We start from the raw sequence: 18980 nt of genomic DNA on the forward strand, positions 1-18980 counted from the left end.
AATAATACACTTCAGATAAAAAAAACAAAAGGGATTTTCTTTCAGCTTCATTGCATCAAACCAGCAGATGAGGAATTGAATCTAGGAGTTGAGAGTTGCGTGGTTAAGAACTGCACCTCACATTGTCTTTAGTCGCTGAGTCGATGTTAAAGTTATCTTACTCTGTGCATCAGCTAATTACAGTATGGAAAGCTGAATATTTCTCTGGTATTATGAATTGTGTAATTGTTGAAGTTAATCATAATGCATTTTGGGGCAACAATTTTTCAGGAAAGATCAATTATTCTATCAGAAATTTCTACATATCTAATGTACATGATAAAACCTACAGCAAATGTTAAGTCTGACATTTAATCTCAAACAGTTTGGAAATACAGCATTCAAACAGACAAACTTCTGTATTAGATTAGAACATAGATTCACAACATAAGACAGAAGAGGATCAATTAGCACCACTGCCTTGACCATTCTCCAGATGCTGGCAAATATTACTCTTTCGTTTATCCTGTTCCCTTTTACAATTATTGAAGCCGCATCCACCATACTTTCAGGTAGTGTATTCCAGGTCATCTGCTTGCTGTGTACATTTTTTTTACTTCATTATTCAAATTATTTGGAGATAATCTAGTGCAAGAGTAGACTGACTGACAGACTTCAAAGTAATTTATGTTGTTGGCTAATTTTGGGTCCTTATGGCACAATGAAATCAAATCAAATGTTAGACAAAGTCCACTTTTGCCTTACTTCAGTCTGCTGTTCAGGGAGTTTCATGTTATCAAATATCCGAAAGATAATCCTAAACAGATCCTGCCACCAGTGTTTCTCAAAAGTTTGGCCATAGCTTTTTATGATTTCAAACATCACAGTAAGCCCCCTGCAAGACAGATTGCATGAGCAGTGTTAACAATAAATCATTGTAACATGTCTAGTCTATAGTTTAAATGAAGGTATCACTACAGAACTTTTTCTTACCGTGTACGGACATCTAATTTGCAACGATTGATAATGCAGGAAAGCTCAAATAAAATCGGAAACCATCCTCGTACCCATACTCTATCCCCAGGAGCTACATTCATGTCATCGCTGGTGTATTCCTTCAGTGCCTAACAAAATATATTTAAAATTTGAACACTGGTTAATAAAAAATTTATGCAATAAAAATATGGTGATTATAATTTGTAGACAATTACATTTTACTTGAATCACACACAAGGTACATACACAAACAAAACATTTATCAATATTAGTGCTAATAGTCCTTTCCAGCATTGGACAGTTGGCAGAAGGTCTCAGCTTCAGCTACAGCTACACTCCACCTCCATCTGGCCAGAAGGGAGATCAATTAAAGGTACATTCTATGAACTTTAATGCAGAGATCATCAATGAATCATTCTAGGAGTTCTAATCCACTGTTTGGCTCCTAAACACCTCTGTTCGTCTAATTTTGTTAGCGATGCTCCAAAAGACCTACTCTGCATCTAAGTTTCTGATCATCTGTCTTAATATCTCCTAATGCGACTTATTATCAAAATTTGTTTGACAGCACTCCGGTGAAGCTCTTGAGATGTTAAGCTACACTCAAAGGGCGATATAAATGCAAGCTGTTTCGATTTACCTTCTTTATTCAAATCAAGCAAGCCTTACACTAGAATTATTCAACTTATAAACAAGCCACCACTTGTGATGAATCTGTGGAACTCTTTGCCGCAGAAGGCTATGGAGGCCAGGTAATTGAGTGTCTTTAAGACAGAGATAGGTAGGTTCTTGATTAAGGGGTCAGGGGTTATGGGGAAAAGGCAGAAGAATGAGGATGAGAAAAACATCAGCCATGGTTGAATAGTAGAGAAGACTCGATGGGCCGAGTAGCCTAATTCTACTCCATGTCTTATGGTCTTAAATCAAATTTAAAAAGGGTATTCAACTGATATACACACCACATTTGCTGTTTTGTTGCTCATCTGTTGAGATGATATCACACAGCTGCATGTGACATTGCCAAAGCCAGCAAATAGCATTTATAATACTAACTAATTCCAAATAAGCAATTGGTAACAATAGTTTAGCAACTGATATTAGAATGGATGAGCACAAGCTAGCAAAATTATGGTATTCGCAACAACTCAATGAAACACTCTTGCTTTGAATCAGAAGCTAAGTTCAAGATCTTAGGCTCAAATTATAGACCAATATTCCAGTGGTGTACTGAGGTAGCACTCCATGATTAGAGATAAAGGCAGAATTCATCATTTTGAGACTAAGGGCAGTGGTGGGTGGCTCCAGCAACACATTTGCTGCTGGCCAGATTCTGCGCTTGGGACTTATTAATTATGTATAGGTGAATTCACCCAAGTCACCAGGTGGGCTGGCAGCTGATCTGTTTGACTACCATCAAGTGGCAGGTTCAAAAGTCCTTGTGCCATATTTAAACACCAGTCCAGCGCATACTCAAATCATTCTATCCAGCCCATCAATCTTCACCAGACTGTGCAGGATGTCAGCAACCCGAACTCAAGAAGTCTGTTTCTAGACTCAACCACCTACAAGGTTTCAGTGCCTCAACTGGACCTCTACCCACTGCATCTGGAGTCTTTGTGCATCTGTTTCAAGAAAATGATGTGGTATCCCTTTGATCCATTGGTTTGAGAGGTTTTCACGCAGCCTCGCCAGGGTCCAGCTTCCTTCCCCTTGGTATTCTGCATTCGTCCTCTTCATTCACTCCTTGCCCCTCTGCCTGCCATCATGAGCCCTTGCCCTTCTACCCACTTCAACATTGTCCCCAGTGTTGCTAGGCCATCTTTGATGCACCATCTCCCCAACTTCAACATTGCCCCCTCCCCGCCCTGGTTCTGTCAGGCCATCCCACTCCCCACCAGCCTCATCTTATACCCCATCCTAGTGTGAACTTTGGACCTTTGTTACAGCAGCTGCATTAGTCCCACAGCACAATGCTGTACAGATAGACACTGTTATGCAACATCAGAGGGAAGACAATCTCAGTAACCCCCAACCCCAGGTGCAGTACTGATCTGATACAGAGACACAGGAAGGGCTATGGTGCTGTCCATGAAGACCAGCTCAGTATGAAGATGGAGGGCAAAAATTGGTCTCTTTTGGCAGGTTGGTGAACAGTGCATCAGGGGCAGTACAGCATTATGGCAGAAAAGTTGTTGCAATTACCTCAAAGTCTCTTGCAGACTGAGGACTGCCTTCTGCACATCATTCTTTAGCAATTGAGTCTCAGAATGACAATTTTACACTGGTGTGAGGCAAAATTGAAAGGTCTGATGGGAGCCAGCAAGCTAGCTGCTGTTTTAATTAGCATTCATAAGATGCAAATGAATTCAAATTGTATTCACGTCACCAGGCAGCTGGATGGCCATTGGGAAAATTGCAACATGATTTTATCCTGGTGAGTTTGACTTTTTGGCTCCTGCAAGATTCTCTGCTGCCACCCACCACCAAACCCATCATGGGTGGGATGGGAGAATTCTACCCCTGGTCTTTTGAATCATTTATTAAACCAATTTTCCTCTCAGGTGGAAGTAAACAATTGCAAAGTATTCATTCTTCCACGTCAGTGAAGTTTTCTCTATATCCTGACCTACAATCACCACCCAAGTACATCACTAAAATTGATCAAATAATAAATTACACCTTTTTTGGGTCTTTCTATACAAAATTGGCTATCCAAATACTTACATTACAAAAATATTGGCTGTAAAGCACTCTGGAATCTCTCTAAATCATGAAATGTGCCACAAAAATTTAAGTTTTTCTTTCTTTCATTGATGTTAACTCACTTGTGGTCTCTCAGACACGTATGTTGCACAATGTCGAATAAGTCGGATAGCCTCCATACTTGTATCAGGAAATGCAGCATTACAAGCAAATTCAGCCAAACACTTCACAGCATCCTGGAAGGAGTCGATGGCCGCTGGAAAATGCTTCTTAAAAACATCCACTGAGAGACAAACATCCATCAAAAGAAGAATAATTGATCAATGGTTCTCTGTGTTTCATTTACAAACATAATACCGGTCAAAAGACTTCAGGCATTAATAATTTGAGTTGTTTTTGTCTACTATAAAAATATTTTCAATTAAGTTGTTCCACATTGAGCTTTTAATGTACATGATTTGTACATCGAAAATGGATATTTATCAAGGAGGTTTAATTAAAATGAAAGCATTTACTAGAAAAGAAATTCTAATGAAATTGTGCTATAGCATTTGAGAGAGAGAAAATTTACAGATAATGTGCCCAGTAGTCTGGAATGCCAACTCCACAATAGGCTCATCGTGGTCTGAAGCAGCTTGGTGGAATACGGAGAAAATGTTTTTCCATCCTGAACGAATATTCGAAGCTTGCGAATTTACCATCTGGGCAATGCACCGAATGACCATATCCTTTATCGTTGGTGACCTGAGTACATATTAAAGCAAACACATTTGCCTTTGCATTACAGATTTAAGTTTAGGTGCTCAACATTTCTAGTCATGTACTGAAAATAATTCTACACTAGTATCCTTGTACGGAATGTTTATATTCTATCCATTTCAATTAAGTTTGCTGAAACGAGCAACAACTAATAGTTGAGTACCGGAAGGTAAGTTGCAAAACAATGTAAATAATACATATCAAGAAGGTTATTTAAGATATAATCACAACCTAAATGTTATTTTCTCATACATGTAGCTTTTCATTCAATATAAATGACATTCAAGATGTGTCTAAAGTGACCAGGATTGCAAAAGTAAATTGGTGTTAAACAAAACTAGTGTACAAAATACACAATGGCTATTACAATGGGGTGTGATGATCTAATAGGAACTTACAGCTTTGATTCAAACAGGAAGATTTATTGAAATTTGTATGTTCCAATTTTGGGATTTTCACAAATATTCAGCACCACATCTTTGAACAAAACAACTATTCTAACATGCTGTGTTACCAAATATTTGATTCTTGATGTTCAGAGTGTAAACTTTTCAAGGATGATGCCTGGATTGGGTGGCATGCCTTATGAGGATAGGTTGAGGGAGCTAGGTCTTTTCTCCCTGGCGAAACGAAGGTTGAAAGGCAACCTGATAGAGGTTTGTAAGATGTTGAGAGGTATAGATAGGGTGGATTCTCGGAGGCTATTTCCCAGGGCTGAAATGGTCACTACGAGAGGACTCAGGTTTAAGGTGCTGGGGAGCAGGTACAAAGGAGATGTCGGGGTAAGTTTTTCACTGAGGGTGGTGAGTGAGCGGAATCGTCGGTGGTGGTAGAGACGTTGGGGTCTTTTAAGAGACTGCTAGATGAGTACATGGGATTTAATGGGATTGAGAGTTATAGATAGGCCTGTTAGGTATGGATATGATCGGTGCAACTTGTGGGCTGAAGGGCCTGTTTGTGCTGTAGTGTTCTATGTTCTATAAATTATGAAACAATCAACCAGTGGAAAGAAAACAAAAAATCAATAAAATGGGAGGGTAAACTTTCAAATAGAACTTACACTTTAGGACACAATGATGTTTTAAATACTTATTTTCAAAGAGCTTATGATCTGTATACTGCATATAACTGCAACTGGTAGCTACTCCTTCTTAAGCTTTTTATCTGTCCATAGTTTTCAGCATAGCCACTTTACCCATTCCCCCACCTAACTCAGCTCCATGACACAAACCTAATTTTGATTACCTATGTGCCCGAATGTTGTCAGTACTTCTCCAGTGGTTTCTCTTTCCCATCAGTTTTCACTTGCCCAAACTTCTATCCTCGACCCTGAGTTTTCTTCACCTGTAAGTTGCCATTCTATGGTGTATCTAAAAATGGAGCCAACCTCCTGATGAATGCTGATTTTATTTACCTTCATCATTTTCCATTATCTTCCACTTCAAGAATGCTGCAATATGAGCTGAATGCCCAAGAGAAACAGAACCGACTAGAAACTTTAGATATAAGAGGTTAACCAATTCCTTTGAGATGTTTGCTCGAGCTCAACTATAGTGTCCATTTTTTTGTTCAGCACAGTTTCAACGCTAGTACTGAAGCATAAATAAGACTGGTGCAGTGCTGAAGAAACATTGTACTGATTCAACGCAAATGCAAGCAATAACCCATACACAAATCTTCAGTGGAGTTAAAATCAGAGTGGACTTTACAACTCGGAAAAATAACATATAATTGCATAGTGTGTTTAGTAAAGACACTTCGAAGCATTAGCATTGACTGAGGTCAAGTGTTAAATATTGGTCAATGGCAGCTTAGTGATGTGTGAATCAGGTGTTGTTGAGAAATGACACACAATTTAAAAAAATGACAAAAGCTAAATTCTTCACTAAATATCTCCCACTTCTAACTGGATCATTCTTACAGTGGCAAAGTAATTTATTCATACCTGTTCCTCTTCATAATGTGCTCAAAAGGTCTCAAGAAATCCTTTTGGAACCGAAAGTTTGCCAACTCTCCTTTCTCCAAAAATTTCATCGACAGCTGTCTTAAAGAGTCAACAGCAAAGATGGCAACATCCTCATTTGGATTGCATCCAACCTGTACCAGAATACAAATATACTGAATTACTCATGAAATAGTAAAGTATTCTGGGAACTTACAAGTGGTCCATCCACCAGTTTCTTCATGCATATAATGGCTTCTTTAAAAAAAACCTGAGAAGCCTTTATTGGCCACACAATGACTCAAATGCTAAGAACTTTGGACCCTAGCCAAATGGAAAACTTATTCAGAAAAGGGAAATTCAACTCCACTGTACCTTATTAAAATGGTTTCCAATCACTTCCCAAATTCTGGACCACTGAAGCCTGATTCGACCCATGTTATAGTATGAAATTTCCACAATCTTTTGAAGACTGAACATGCGTGGATGGTGAGATGAACCCAATTCATCCATAGATACAGCACACAGCCAATGTACAAAATCAACTGGTGAATTAAAAAGAATATGTTAAGTTTTTTTCAAAATTACTTCTCAAGAAAGACCTTATATTGCTTGTGGACAAAAATAAATTGATTTTCTTCCCCTCACTTTCTCTTTCAAACACCTTGAATCACTATCCATGTGGTCACGGCTGATTTTTCATACTCACTCCCCATCATTTCTGAAAATCTTCCCCACCCACTGTCTTTTTTCTTTTCTCTCAGGATCTCTTCCCCATGTTCTTCTCAGGTAGACTCCATTTCGCTGTCTTAGCTCAGAGAGAGTTCATGTGACACAGTAATATAGTAGACAAGCTATAGATGGACACTGCCCCTACTCGGGGGGGGGGGGGAAAAGTAACCGAGAGTTGCTGCAAAAGAGAGCGAAACTGGCAGGGTCAGGATGTGGGAGTGGATATAGGTGGAGTGTAGAGTTTACAAACGTATGGAGCTAGGGGTGGAAGGGGATGAAGTCTTACAATAGTAAAATTTCAGATTGCAGTGGTTTGGTAGCCTGATCATGGCTAATATCAGGTTTCACTGCCAGCATGTCCCTGACAACACTTGGTCTGGTAGCTATGAGGAAAATAAACTATGCTTTACTTTTATATAACAACATCTGCTCATATCTCCAGAAACAAGTCATTTACCTTCACTGATTAATGTTTGAGAGTAAGATTCCAAAATCAGAAAGTAAATGAATGACAAGCTATGCTGTTTTATCTGGCATTGGTTGAGGGAGGAATACGAGCAAGGACACAGAATTCTCTCATCTTTAGGGTCACCTAGAAACTCATCAAGCCTCCTCAGAATCTCTACCATTTAGACGGACAGGAATAGTAGATGTATGAGAACATTATTACCTGCAAGTCACAAGCCATTCTGACTTGGAAGTATATCGCTGTTTCTTGAGTTAAAGTCATGGAATTCCATTCCTATCAACACACTGGATGTACCCACATCACATGGGCTGAAACAATTCAAAGAGGCAACTCATCACCACCTTGAAGTGGGCAATTAGGGATGGGTATAGTGATGTCCGTAACCTGTATACAATCTCTGGTGATAACTTAATAGTGCAATAGTGTCAGCCTAGAGTAGATGCCCCAATTCTGAAGTAGGATTTGAACCAATTACCGTTGGACAATAAAAAGGGGCAACGTGAGGTAACATCACCAGAAACAGGACAGGAAATTACTATACGATCATGCTGTGGTTCCTAGACCCTGGAACATGGTATCCTGCTTGCATAATTTGTAACTTCTGAATAGGAACATGGGGAATAAACTATCCACGCAGTGAGTGCATGTAACAGGAATTCAGAATGCTATTAGTCCTGGTGCATGTTTGCTACTTTATAAAATGTAACGTACAAACAATAAAATAAAATTCTGTCAAGTAATGCTAACGCTGCTTCTAATTTTGATGAAAGAGGAAATACATTTCCTGGAACCAAGCTTATTAGTATGTTTTTTGTTGAAGAAATACATTAAATAAGTTTGTTACATAAACACAATGTATAGTACTTGAAAAAAAGGAAGGAAATAAAGTAGTAACCTATTTGGTTACTTTTGAGGTACGTGCTGGTTCAGCAATGGCAGTATGGGAGAAAAGGATAATTTGATCCCACAATTTTCCTTTAATTATTAATCAATAAATATACCTGCTGAGTGAACGGAATGGTTTTGATCCATTCACTTTCTGAAGATGAAGTTAATGTTGGGTAAAGGAAATCTGCCACTTTAAGGGAGCATTAAACATTTCTGGAAAAATACAGTACAGCCATGTGCAGAATAAAAGCTTCCTATGACCCAATGATGTGCCTCAATTCCAACATTAGCAGAATGCCTGGTATGATATTTCTTCCGCAGCCTCTTAGTTTGCCAACTGCTATAGAGTTAAAGTTAGTGTTGCAAACCAATGCCCACAAGGAGCTGATTAGATACCACCCATACTAATCTTCAAGTGTCAGCTGAGGAAATATTTATCCAGTCGGTTTGGGTTTGGACTTGAATGCACATCCAAGCCCCAAATAGTGAAAATTCATATCGAACCAACTGTTCATCCAACGCTGTGATTTATTTTACATTTAATCATTTGAATTTTGGTTACCTAGGTTGACCAGACATACACAGCATTCAAAAACCTACCAATAGCATTTCCATCTAGTCTCGTTGATCCAGTGAATATCCTGAAATGAAAGTAATACAGAAAGCAGTAATGATTACTTTGTAAGATTTATTCCCTTAAATCAGAGATACCAAAAAAGGGAGCAAGGCACCACACTGCCATTCCAAAGTTGTATCTTTAAAAACACACTGGTTTTCAAATATTCCAAAATTACATCTGTCTTTACTTTGGCTCCATGTTCCTGGTATATTATGTACATATATAGTGTTGGTAATTAGCTCTATATTAAGTATTGTAATTTAAATCGAGAATCTAAAATAATTTGGATCAATTCAGATCAAAATTGGAACAGGCAATGAACTGAGAAGCACAAAGGGTGGCAAGGGAACCAACTGTATGCTGGGTTGACGACTTCAACGTCCATCACCATGTGACTCGGTAGCAATATCACTAACTGAAGGATCTGTCAAACTTGGCCTTTGATAGTTGCTAAGTGAACGAGCAAGCAAGAAAAGTCTACTTAATCTCATCTTCACCAATCTACATTGCAAATACAGCTGCATTATTAGGTGTGACCACCACGCATTTCTTTTGGAGACAAATTCTCTTCACACTGAAGATATCCTCCATTATGTTGTGTGGCACCACTGCTATGCTCAATTGGAGGGATTCAGAATGGATCTGGAGCTCAAAATTTGACATTTATGTGGTACTGCAGGCAATCAGCAGCAACAGCTTTCAACCATGGTATGGCTGATGATCTACCTCACTGCTTTCTTCCCATGTTCTGTCTACATCGCTTGATGTCATTAGTCTCCAGTAATCTATCGATTTCTGACTGGAACACGCTCAAATGATTGAGTTTCCAAAGTCCTCTGGAGTCACGAATTTCAAAGATTCACGACCTTCTTGAACGAATAAATTTCTTCTCATCTCAGTTTTAAATGACCTGCCCTTAAGATAAGATTGTGGTGCCTTGTTTTAGACTCATCAGCCAGGGAAACATTTTATCTACACCTATCCAGTCATGCTCTCTAAGAATATTTAAATTTAGCAGGATGTCGGAGCCACCACCTCCTCCCCAAAGCCTATTTGCCACTAACAAGGCACAAGTCATGAGTGTAATCAAATACCCTCCATTTACCTGGATAAATGCATTTACAATACCCAAGAAGCTTTACACCATCCAGCAAAGTAACCCACTTAATTAGCATCCCATCCATCATCTTAAACATTTAATCCCTCCATCACCAATGCACAGTGACAGCAGTGAGTGTCATTTACAAGGTGCACTACAGTAACTGGCCAAAGCTCCTTTGACAGCACATTCCAAAAATCGGAAAAGTGCAGCAGGTACATGAAAACACGACCACCTACATCAACCTCCAAGCAACACACCATCTTAGATGTCATTCCTTCATTGTCGCTGTGTCAAAATCCTGAAACATCCTCCCTAATAGCACTTTGCCTATAACTATACCTCATGGTCTGTGCAGTTGAAGGCCACCAATAAATGCTGGCCTTGCCAACGAAGCTCACATCTCACGAACAAATGAAAATTCCAACCTGCCATAAATTGGCCACTTGAAGTGGCTATAAGATTATAGGAATATACAATGTCTGAATTCTACACTGCAGCATTGCAAGAATTGCTCTTTTATGATTAGAAATGATGCAGAATAGAAAGAACATAAGAACATAAGAAATAGGAGCAGGAGTAGGCCATCTAGCCCTTCGAGCCTGCCCCGCCATTCAGTAAGATCATGGCTGATCTGTCATGGCTCAGTTCCACATTCCCGCCCTCTCCCCATACCCCTTAATCCTCTCGCTTACCAAAAACCCATTAACCCGCGTCTTAAAAATATTTGGCGAGGCAGCCTCCACCACCTCAACAGGCAGAGAATTCCAGAGATTCACCACCCTTTGAGTGAAGAAGTTCCTCCTCAACTCCGTTCTAAACCGTGCCCCCCCCCCCCCCTTTATCTTGAGGCTGTGCCCCCTAGTCCTACTGTCCTTTGAGCGGGAAGAGTCTCTTCACCTCTATCCTATCCATCCCATTCATCATCTTATACGTCTCAATGAGATCTCCCCTCATTCTTCTAAACTCTAACAAGTACAAGCCTAGTTTATTCAGCCTCTCCTCACAGCTCAACCCCCTCAACTCTGGTATCAGCCTAGTAAACCTCCTCTGCACTCCCTCCAAGGCCAAAATATCCTTGCGTAAGTGCAGTGACCAAAACTGCACACGGTATTCCAGCTGCGGCCTCACCAATGCCCTATACAGCCGCAGCAAGACCTCCCTACTTTTATATTCAATCCCCCTCGCTATGAAGGCCAGCATCCCATTCGCCTTCCTGACCACCTGCTGCACCTGCAGGCTGGGTTTTTGCAACTCATGCACAAGGACCCCGAGGTCCCTCTGCACTGTCGCCTGCTGCAGTTTTTCGCCACGCAAGTAATAATCCTTCCTACCATTATTCCTACCAAAGTGGACCACCTCGCACTTGCCAACATTAAATTCCATTTGCCATTTCCTGGCCCATTTGCCCAGCCTATCTAGATCCTTCTGTAGACTCTCCACACCCTCCGCGCAATTTGCCGTTCCACCAATCTTGGTGTCATCAGCAAATTTCGACACCCTACACTCGGTTCCCTCCTCCAGATCATCTATATAAATGGTAAATAGCTGAGGCCCCAGCACCGACCCCTGGGGCACTCCACTAGTCACCAACCGCCAATCCGAATAGCACCCATTAACCCCCACTCTCTGCCTCCTATTTGACAACCAATCCTCTATCCACGCTAACACCCTACCCCCAACTCCATGCCCCCTTACCTTCTGCAATAACCTCTTGTGAGGTACCTTGTCAAACGCCTTCTGAAAATCCAGAAAGACCACATCCACCGGCTCTCCTCTATCCACTGCCCTAGACACATCCTCATAGAACTCCAATAAATTTGTCAGACACGACTTCCCCTTAACGAAACCGTGCTGCCTCTGCTCTATCAAGCAATTCCCCGCAAGATGCCTCACTATTTCCTCCTTGATGACGGATTCTAACATTTTACCTACAACAGACGTTAAACTAACCGGCCTATAATTCCCTGCCTTTTGCCTGGCACCCTTCTTAAACAACGGCGTAACATTAGCCGCTTTCCAATCTTCCGGCACTTCCCTGGAATCCAGCGACGTTTGGAAAATAACCACCAAGGCATCCACTATCACCTCCGCCATTTCTTTCAGAACCCTCGGATGCATTCCATCCGGTCCACAATCAGTCCCACCAGTCTGTCGAGCACCGCCTCTCTAGTAACAATAATGTCATTGAGACCCTCCAGTCCTACCACCTTTCCATCACTAAAAAGGCTACACAAAACATAACAGGGGGAGTGCTTCATCATGATATCATGTCTTGAAAAGGTGTCACGCATGCTCATAAATTTACAAACTTTTTTTATTGGTTAATCATTTATAAATTCAAAATACAAATTAGTATGGACTGAGAATTAGTGAAACTACAAAAAATACTGTTTCTTTAAAATAAGAGGATTGCAAGAGGAATGAATCTCCAAAGTAGACAATCATAAAAATGTTTAGGAACCTCTGGTATAGATTTGTAATAATTGGATTAAACAATCATATAATTAGGTGGTGTCAAAAATGGCATATTAAGCAACATTGAATACCACTTCCTTTTACTACATGCTAACTCAGCATGAAGAAGAATTTCAAATATAGTTGAAAATAAATAGTTTATCAAGATATAAAATAAGAAATCCCCATTATTAGAAGGTTTTCTTTACCTATCCACTGCAACAACTACGCTTTGAGAACTGGTCTCTCCCACAGATTCCTGAATACTGGCTATTTGTTTTTTGTCCACAGTGCCGCCAAAGGTACCTGTAACCAAAAAAAAAATCAAAATTATACAGATATTAGAGAAGGCATGTTGGTCACCTGTTGTTTCCTAATTTTTTTCCCCCCTGGCTTGGTATTTATTTTCCTCACACCTTGTGGATGCTTTTCTATGTGAGGTACATAATACCAATGCAGATTGTTATTAATTCAACATATTATTCACCATAATAATTCTGTAACTATCCATCTGTCCAGTACAGCCTCACCTCCAGTTTTGATGTGCTAGCCCACATCAAAACTATTATGCTCTCTCATGCTGCCCAATCCTTTGTACAGCACTTATCTCTATGCCATTTGTCCAAGTTACAGAAAGTAGTCAATTAGACAACTAGTTAGTAATTCAATGCCATATCTGGCTGCACCACTTAAAAGTATGAATGGGTCTTGCTTTCATAACAGAAGTTGTTCAATAAGTTCACCCCCTGACTTATTTTCTCTGCTGCAAATTATCTTGAATCTCTCTCATTTGCCTCTCCCACTCTCACCTAAAACAATATAATCCGTGGATTTTCTTGCCACTAAAATAAAGACCATCATTCAGCCACAACTACTGCTTCCCTCTACTGCACTCACCCATCAGTCAAACTTCCGAACATAAGAAATAGGAGCAGGAGTAGGCCATCTAGCCCTTCGAGCCTGCCCCGCCATTCAATAAGATCATGGCTGATCTGAAGTGGATCAGTTCCACTTTCCCACTTTCTCCCCATAACCCTTAATTTCTCTGTCTATCAAAAACCTATCTACCCGTGACTTAAATATATTTAGTGAGGTAGCCTCCACCACTTCAACGGGCAGAGAATTCCAGAGATTCACCACCTTTTCAGTGAAGAAGTTCCTCCTCAACTCTGATCTAAACTGCACCCCCCACCTCCTTATCTTGAGGGTGTGTCCTCTAGTCCTGCTGTCCTTTCTAAGCAGGAAGAATCTCTCTACCTCCACCCTATCCATCCCCTTCATTATCTTATACGTCTCTGTAAGATCCCCTTCATCCTTCTGAACTCCAACGAGTACAGACCTAGTCTATTTAGTCTCTCTTCATAGTCCAACCCTGTCATCTCCGTGAATTCTCCACCTTCTGTCCCTTGGTTCCACTTAATTGTTTCTCACCCAGCTTCATTTTCTGGCTGATTTTGTTAATCCAAATCCATTTTGTTAATCCTATCCTCAGGTACTGCCTCCCTCTCTTACAAATCAGCCACAACTACCATTATTTTCCTTAAAAAATGGACCACCTACATCCTTGCAAACCACCACTCCAACTCCAACCTCCCTTTCTCCAAGTACTTGAAGGTGTTCCTGGGTCCTAAATGTATGAAAGGATTCAAACATACAGACAAACAGGTTTCCATTGCTGCTGTGGCACTGCTAAGGCTCTTAAAGTCATAAACTGTATCCAACATAACTGTGACAATGATAAACCATCCCATCTCATTCTTCTCAACCTACCTGTAGTCATTGATATAGTTATAAACACCAGCTCCTCCTCATTGTCTTCCAGCCAGGTGGGACCATAGTCACTTGATTCCATTGTTACCTATCCAGCTATAGCCAAATAATCACTACAATAGTTTTTCCAGTTCCCATACCATCACTTCTAAAGTCCCCAAAAAGACCCCCTCATATGTTTCATTATATCATGTCCCTCCACGACATAATTGAAAAAGTCAGTTTTTACAAATGTATTGATAGCATTCTGTGTGCGACCTTACCATCAGGTCTTGATTCCTTCACTATCTCTAAATTGTTGTCTTATTTGACATTCAGTTGTGGTTGAGCTGAAAATTCCTTTAACTAGATAATGGGAAGACCAACACCAATGTCTTTGGTCCCCTCCACAAACCTTAATTGCACAGCCACCACGTTCATTCCTGTCCCCAGTAAACAATGCAAAGCTGAACCAAATTGGTCACAACTTAAGTGTCATGTTTGACACCAGGATCAGCTTCTTACCATCCCTAAAATCATCTATTTTAACTCCAAATGATTCCTTTCGACACATCTCCACTCGTCTGCTATTGAAACTCTCACCCATGCCCCCTTGCTACCTATAGAATTGACTCTTCTAATCACTCTTACCCTTACAGTACAGGATGAGTTGTCATCAAGAATTCTGCTTTCTGTGCCCTAACTCACAGCAAGCTCTATTCACCCACCATCAGTGCTAACCGTCCCATGTTGGCTTCTAATTAAGTAATGACTCAATTTCAAATCTCAGCCTTGTTTTCAAATCCCTACATGATCTCAATCTTTTGCTCCTGAAATTTCCTCTAGCCCATCAAACCCTCTGAGGTGACTGTGTTCCTTCAATTTTTTAATCATTCCTGATATTAATCACTTCAAAATTGGTGTTTGTGCTTCAGCTGCCTAGATGCTAAGGTCTGGAATTCCTTCCCTTTACAGCACTTTCTTCAAGAGGCTCCTCAAAGCCAAATTCTTTGAGAAAGCTTTTGGCCATCTGCCCAAAAACTCCTTATGCTGTTTTACCTTAGGATATTTTATTATGTTAAAGGTACTAAATAAACCCAAGTCGTTGCTGTTGTTACAAAGCTAATCTGATCATTTTTCTGATGACAGAGTTAGGATTCATTCTTTGACTAGCGTGGTATAAGCAATGTAGACCAAGTTCTATTCTGATAAAAATATATTATCCCGAATAATGTTTAGCATCAAGCAATTTAATTCGATACAAACCAATGAATTCTGGGTCACAATAGCTAAACAATACGCCATTCCCTTTACTAAATAGCTGAATAAAATACGTGAACAGGCAGTTCTAAGGTGTAGTTTGCTGATGGTCAAATAGACATTTGAAATACAATACTATTTTTTTCAGTTCCTGGAACCTGTATCCAAATTTAAAAGACAATTTCCTGTTTAAAAGTTATATTGAACTGGCCTAATTTTTTGAATACAACAGTACAACTAGGCATAATCAGAAACAACTAAACAGATGGATGATCTGTGACTCTTATATAAACATTAAATAAAACCTTAAAAAAATTTAAGATATTATTTGCTTAAACATTTTCCATCTGCAATGTAATATAAAATCAGTACCTTCTCTTTATGAGTTAATTTTTTAAAAACATTATGAGCATAAAAGGAAAGATACATTTGAATTCTAACCACAATAACAATGGGCTAAATCTAGAGTTACGCTGAGAAATATATTAACGCTTGAATCACTTCTTATTGTGGTCATAATGTTAAAAACATAACGCTGTTTTCAGTTAGTTGCTACTTCTTTGTGTATTTGACTGAAAGACCTAGGCAAACTTAGTTTATCTTATGACTGCTGTGTGGTAACTAAAAATCAAAACATGAAAACGCATTTATTCACAAAATACAAGTTCATATTTAAGCTAACATTTGCATCCAAATAATTCAAGATCATCAAAGTCATCTACACAGTGTATCTAGACAGTAACTTAACCAATGGTAACATTGTTCATTTTACCTATTCCTAAGAATTCTTCTCCTCCAGTTCCAGAACTTCCAGTGAATCCATCTTTGGCTCGCAGAGAGCCAGAAACATATTTAGTCTTGACCCCTGTACCTATCAACTGTGCCAGCTCCAGCTGGCTAATGCACTTCAGGATCTAGAAGCAAAAGTGTTAGAAATCCAAAAAGTTACTTTTTTTAAAAAAAACAAAAGCATGCATTGCTTGGACTTTGTATTCCTGTTACCTCAAATTATTAGAATATTTACATTTTTGTTGTCAGAAAGTGATCAGTTCTGATACTATTTACTTCCTGAAGTGGTAGAACTTTATGAAATGCAGATTTAAAGCTTCTCCTCCAGAAATTCAGCTTTCAGCAATATGTGCATCTGTCATAAAATTGCCCAAATTTAAGCAAAAAGAAAAGCAAATATAGTGAGAAATTGGAAGTATTTCAAGCAATGTTATTAGGAATGTCCACTGTTCTATCAAAAATGACGACTGAAGTGGCAATCACAACATGCAAGAATGAGATTAAAAAAAAGTAAAATATCAGGAATTTTCACACAGAAAATGGCTATTTGAAGCATAACAGCAATGCATTAAGCACTACCATGTACACAATTTCAGGACTGATGGAGAAGACATAACTACTACCAGCTCCTGCGACACTGGGCGGAATTTTCCCATCCTGCCCACCACGACAATCATAGCAAGCGCGACATGCAAAGGTCCATTTATCTCGGGTGGGATTTTCTGGCGCTGGGGCGAGCGCAGCTGGAAAATTCCATCAACTGTTTCCATTATAATCTTTAAGGATCAATAGCCCCCAACTCCATCATTCAACATTAGAAAGGAAAAATGTTGATATGGAGGAGGCCAATGCTCCTTCTTTATATTACTTTCAGGGTACCAAAAAAGGCTCCTTTTTGTAATAATAATGGGTACCCATGCCAACCAGATCTTTATTTACTACTATGATGGGATTTAGTCACTCCTCGATTCAAGCAGCAGTTACCAGTAATTGAACAGGCAACTAACTGGGAGAAGCCATTAGCAACTGTGAAGAAAATTTCAACAGAACCAGATATGTACATGTTTATATGCATATTTTGCTTCTTGACTACTTCCCCTTAATTACTCACATCATGTAAAGAACTATGGGAACCAGGAGGGAAATGACAGAGAAGGTAACAAGCTTGGAGTTAATCCCATCAATATGAAATGTCCACATTATGTACTGAATAAGGCCTTGATCTTTTTACTCATTTATCTTTACCCACTAACCAATGGAGCAAATACTCTAAAGAAATTTCAGAAATGAAATAGCATTTCTCAAAATATTTACCTCATGCCAAGAATTTTCAAGGTAGTTACCATCGGTGTGTGCCACAGTAATAAGCGTCTTAATAGTATCAATGTTCTTCTGCTTCATTTCTGTGATGCCAGAACTTGCTGTCAATAGTGTAAAACGGGCCAGAGCTTGAACATAGGCATCTCGTTCAATCTGCAAATGATGCATTAGTAGCAGATTTTATTTCATATCAAACATAGGTTTAGCTCTACTAAAATAACTAAACTTCCCTGCTGTGCATAATGCAAAAGAAACAAAAACAAATTTACACAGCGATCTGATTTTAATTTTAATCTACTTTTCCACATTCAGATAACAACAACCTGTTTTGCCAACATCCAATTCAAGATGAGCCCCAATTTTGCTCAATTAAACTGTCAAGAACAAAGCCATTGCCTTTAACCCTCATTACAAACTCTGTTCCACGACCAAGTTCACCCTCTTCTCTGGCCGTGGTCTCATGTGAAAACAAGATTGATCTCAACCTCAATACGCTACACAAGTTGGAGGTAAATTTCTGACTCCATATTTTGAACAGCACAAAAACATCACTTGCTTACAATCCCATAACAAACCCTGCATGTAGGGAGTAGCACATTCCCTACTCCCTTTGCGTCATCATCATCGTTAGCCTACAGTGCATCCCTGACTTCTTGCGCAATTCTCCTGGCAAATCTAATGGCTACGTTCTAAGCTCCAGATTTTCGTGACCTCTCTCAAACAGACACCCTGACAGCTAAAGTTCTCGGGAGACAAAAAGTTGAGGCTCACATTCATCTTGAAAGCCAAAAGGTTTTACCCATTGCGTGCAAAACTTAGATGATGGAGGCTTGAAGGAAAAGCCTACAATTCTGAATTAACACAGTGTTTAAGTTGAGGAAAATGTATATACATACCTGCATGCCAAAAATGCAGGCTATCCTAATTGCACACCGGATGCCTTCCAGGCAAAGGAAGGCCACATCAGGATCATCACAGTCTTGCAAGCCAACACTGAATGCTGCTAATAGCGGTGTCCATGCCAGCTAAACAGAAATATACAGATGTTGAATGGTACTTTGTATCTTTCATAATTTTATTATCCCAAAAACATATTCATTGAAACCAGTAGGATCAAAATAATTATTGCAAAATAAAGCAACCATTTGTGTGTTTTTTTTTAAATTAAAAGGTAGGAAACCAAAAAGATAGTGATATAACAACACATAAAACATGCATT

At 39.5% G+C, this 18980-nt stretch overlaps 1 protein-coding gene across 1 annotated transcript in view; it reads right to left on the minus strand.

The window, feature by feature from the left end:
* The window catches only part of LOC145353927 (brefeldin A-inhibited guanine nucleotide-exchange protein 2-like), a 110733-nt gene that overhangs the window by 23567 nt on the left and 68186 nt on the right, over positions 1 to 18980 (minus strand). The window contains exons 20-30 of the mRNA XM_080204929.1: positions 18658 to 18786; positions 17756 to 17914; positions 16425 to 16566; positions 12853 to 12949; positions 9069 to 9109; positions 6755 to 6924; positions 6383 to 6534; positions 4250 to 4422; positions 3801 to 3961; positions 973 to 1103; positions 745 to 874 (exon numbers count right to left, since the gene is read on the minus strand). Coding sequence (XP_080061055.1) covers positions 745 to 874; positions 973 to 1103; positions 3801 to 3961; positions 4250 to 4422; positions 6383 to 6534; positions 6755 to 6924; positions 9069 to 9109; positions 12853 to 12949; positions 16425 to 16566; positions 17756 to 17914; positions 18658 to 18786 — 1485 coding nt within the window. The remainder of the gene's footprint in view (positions 1 to 744; positions 875 to 972; positions 1104 to 3800; positions 3962 to 4249; positions 4423 to 6382; positions 6535 to 6754; positions 6925 to 9068; positions 9110 to 12852; positions 12950 to 16424; positions 16567 to 17755; positions 17915 to 18657; positions 18787 to 18980) is intronic.

The sequence above is a fragment of the Carcharhinus amblyrhynchos genome, chromosome 16 (genome assembly GCF_965287045.1).
Source record: "Carcharhinus amblyrhynchos chromosome 16, sCarAmb.v2.hapA, whole genome shotgun sequence".
NCBI classification, from domain to species: domain Eukaryota; kingdom Metazoa; phylum Chordata; class Chondrichthyes; order Carcharhiniformes; family Carcharhinidae; genus Carcharhinus; species Carcharhinus amblyrhynchos.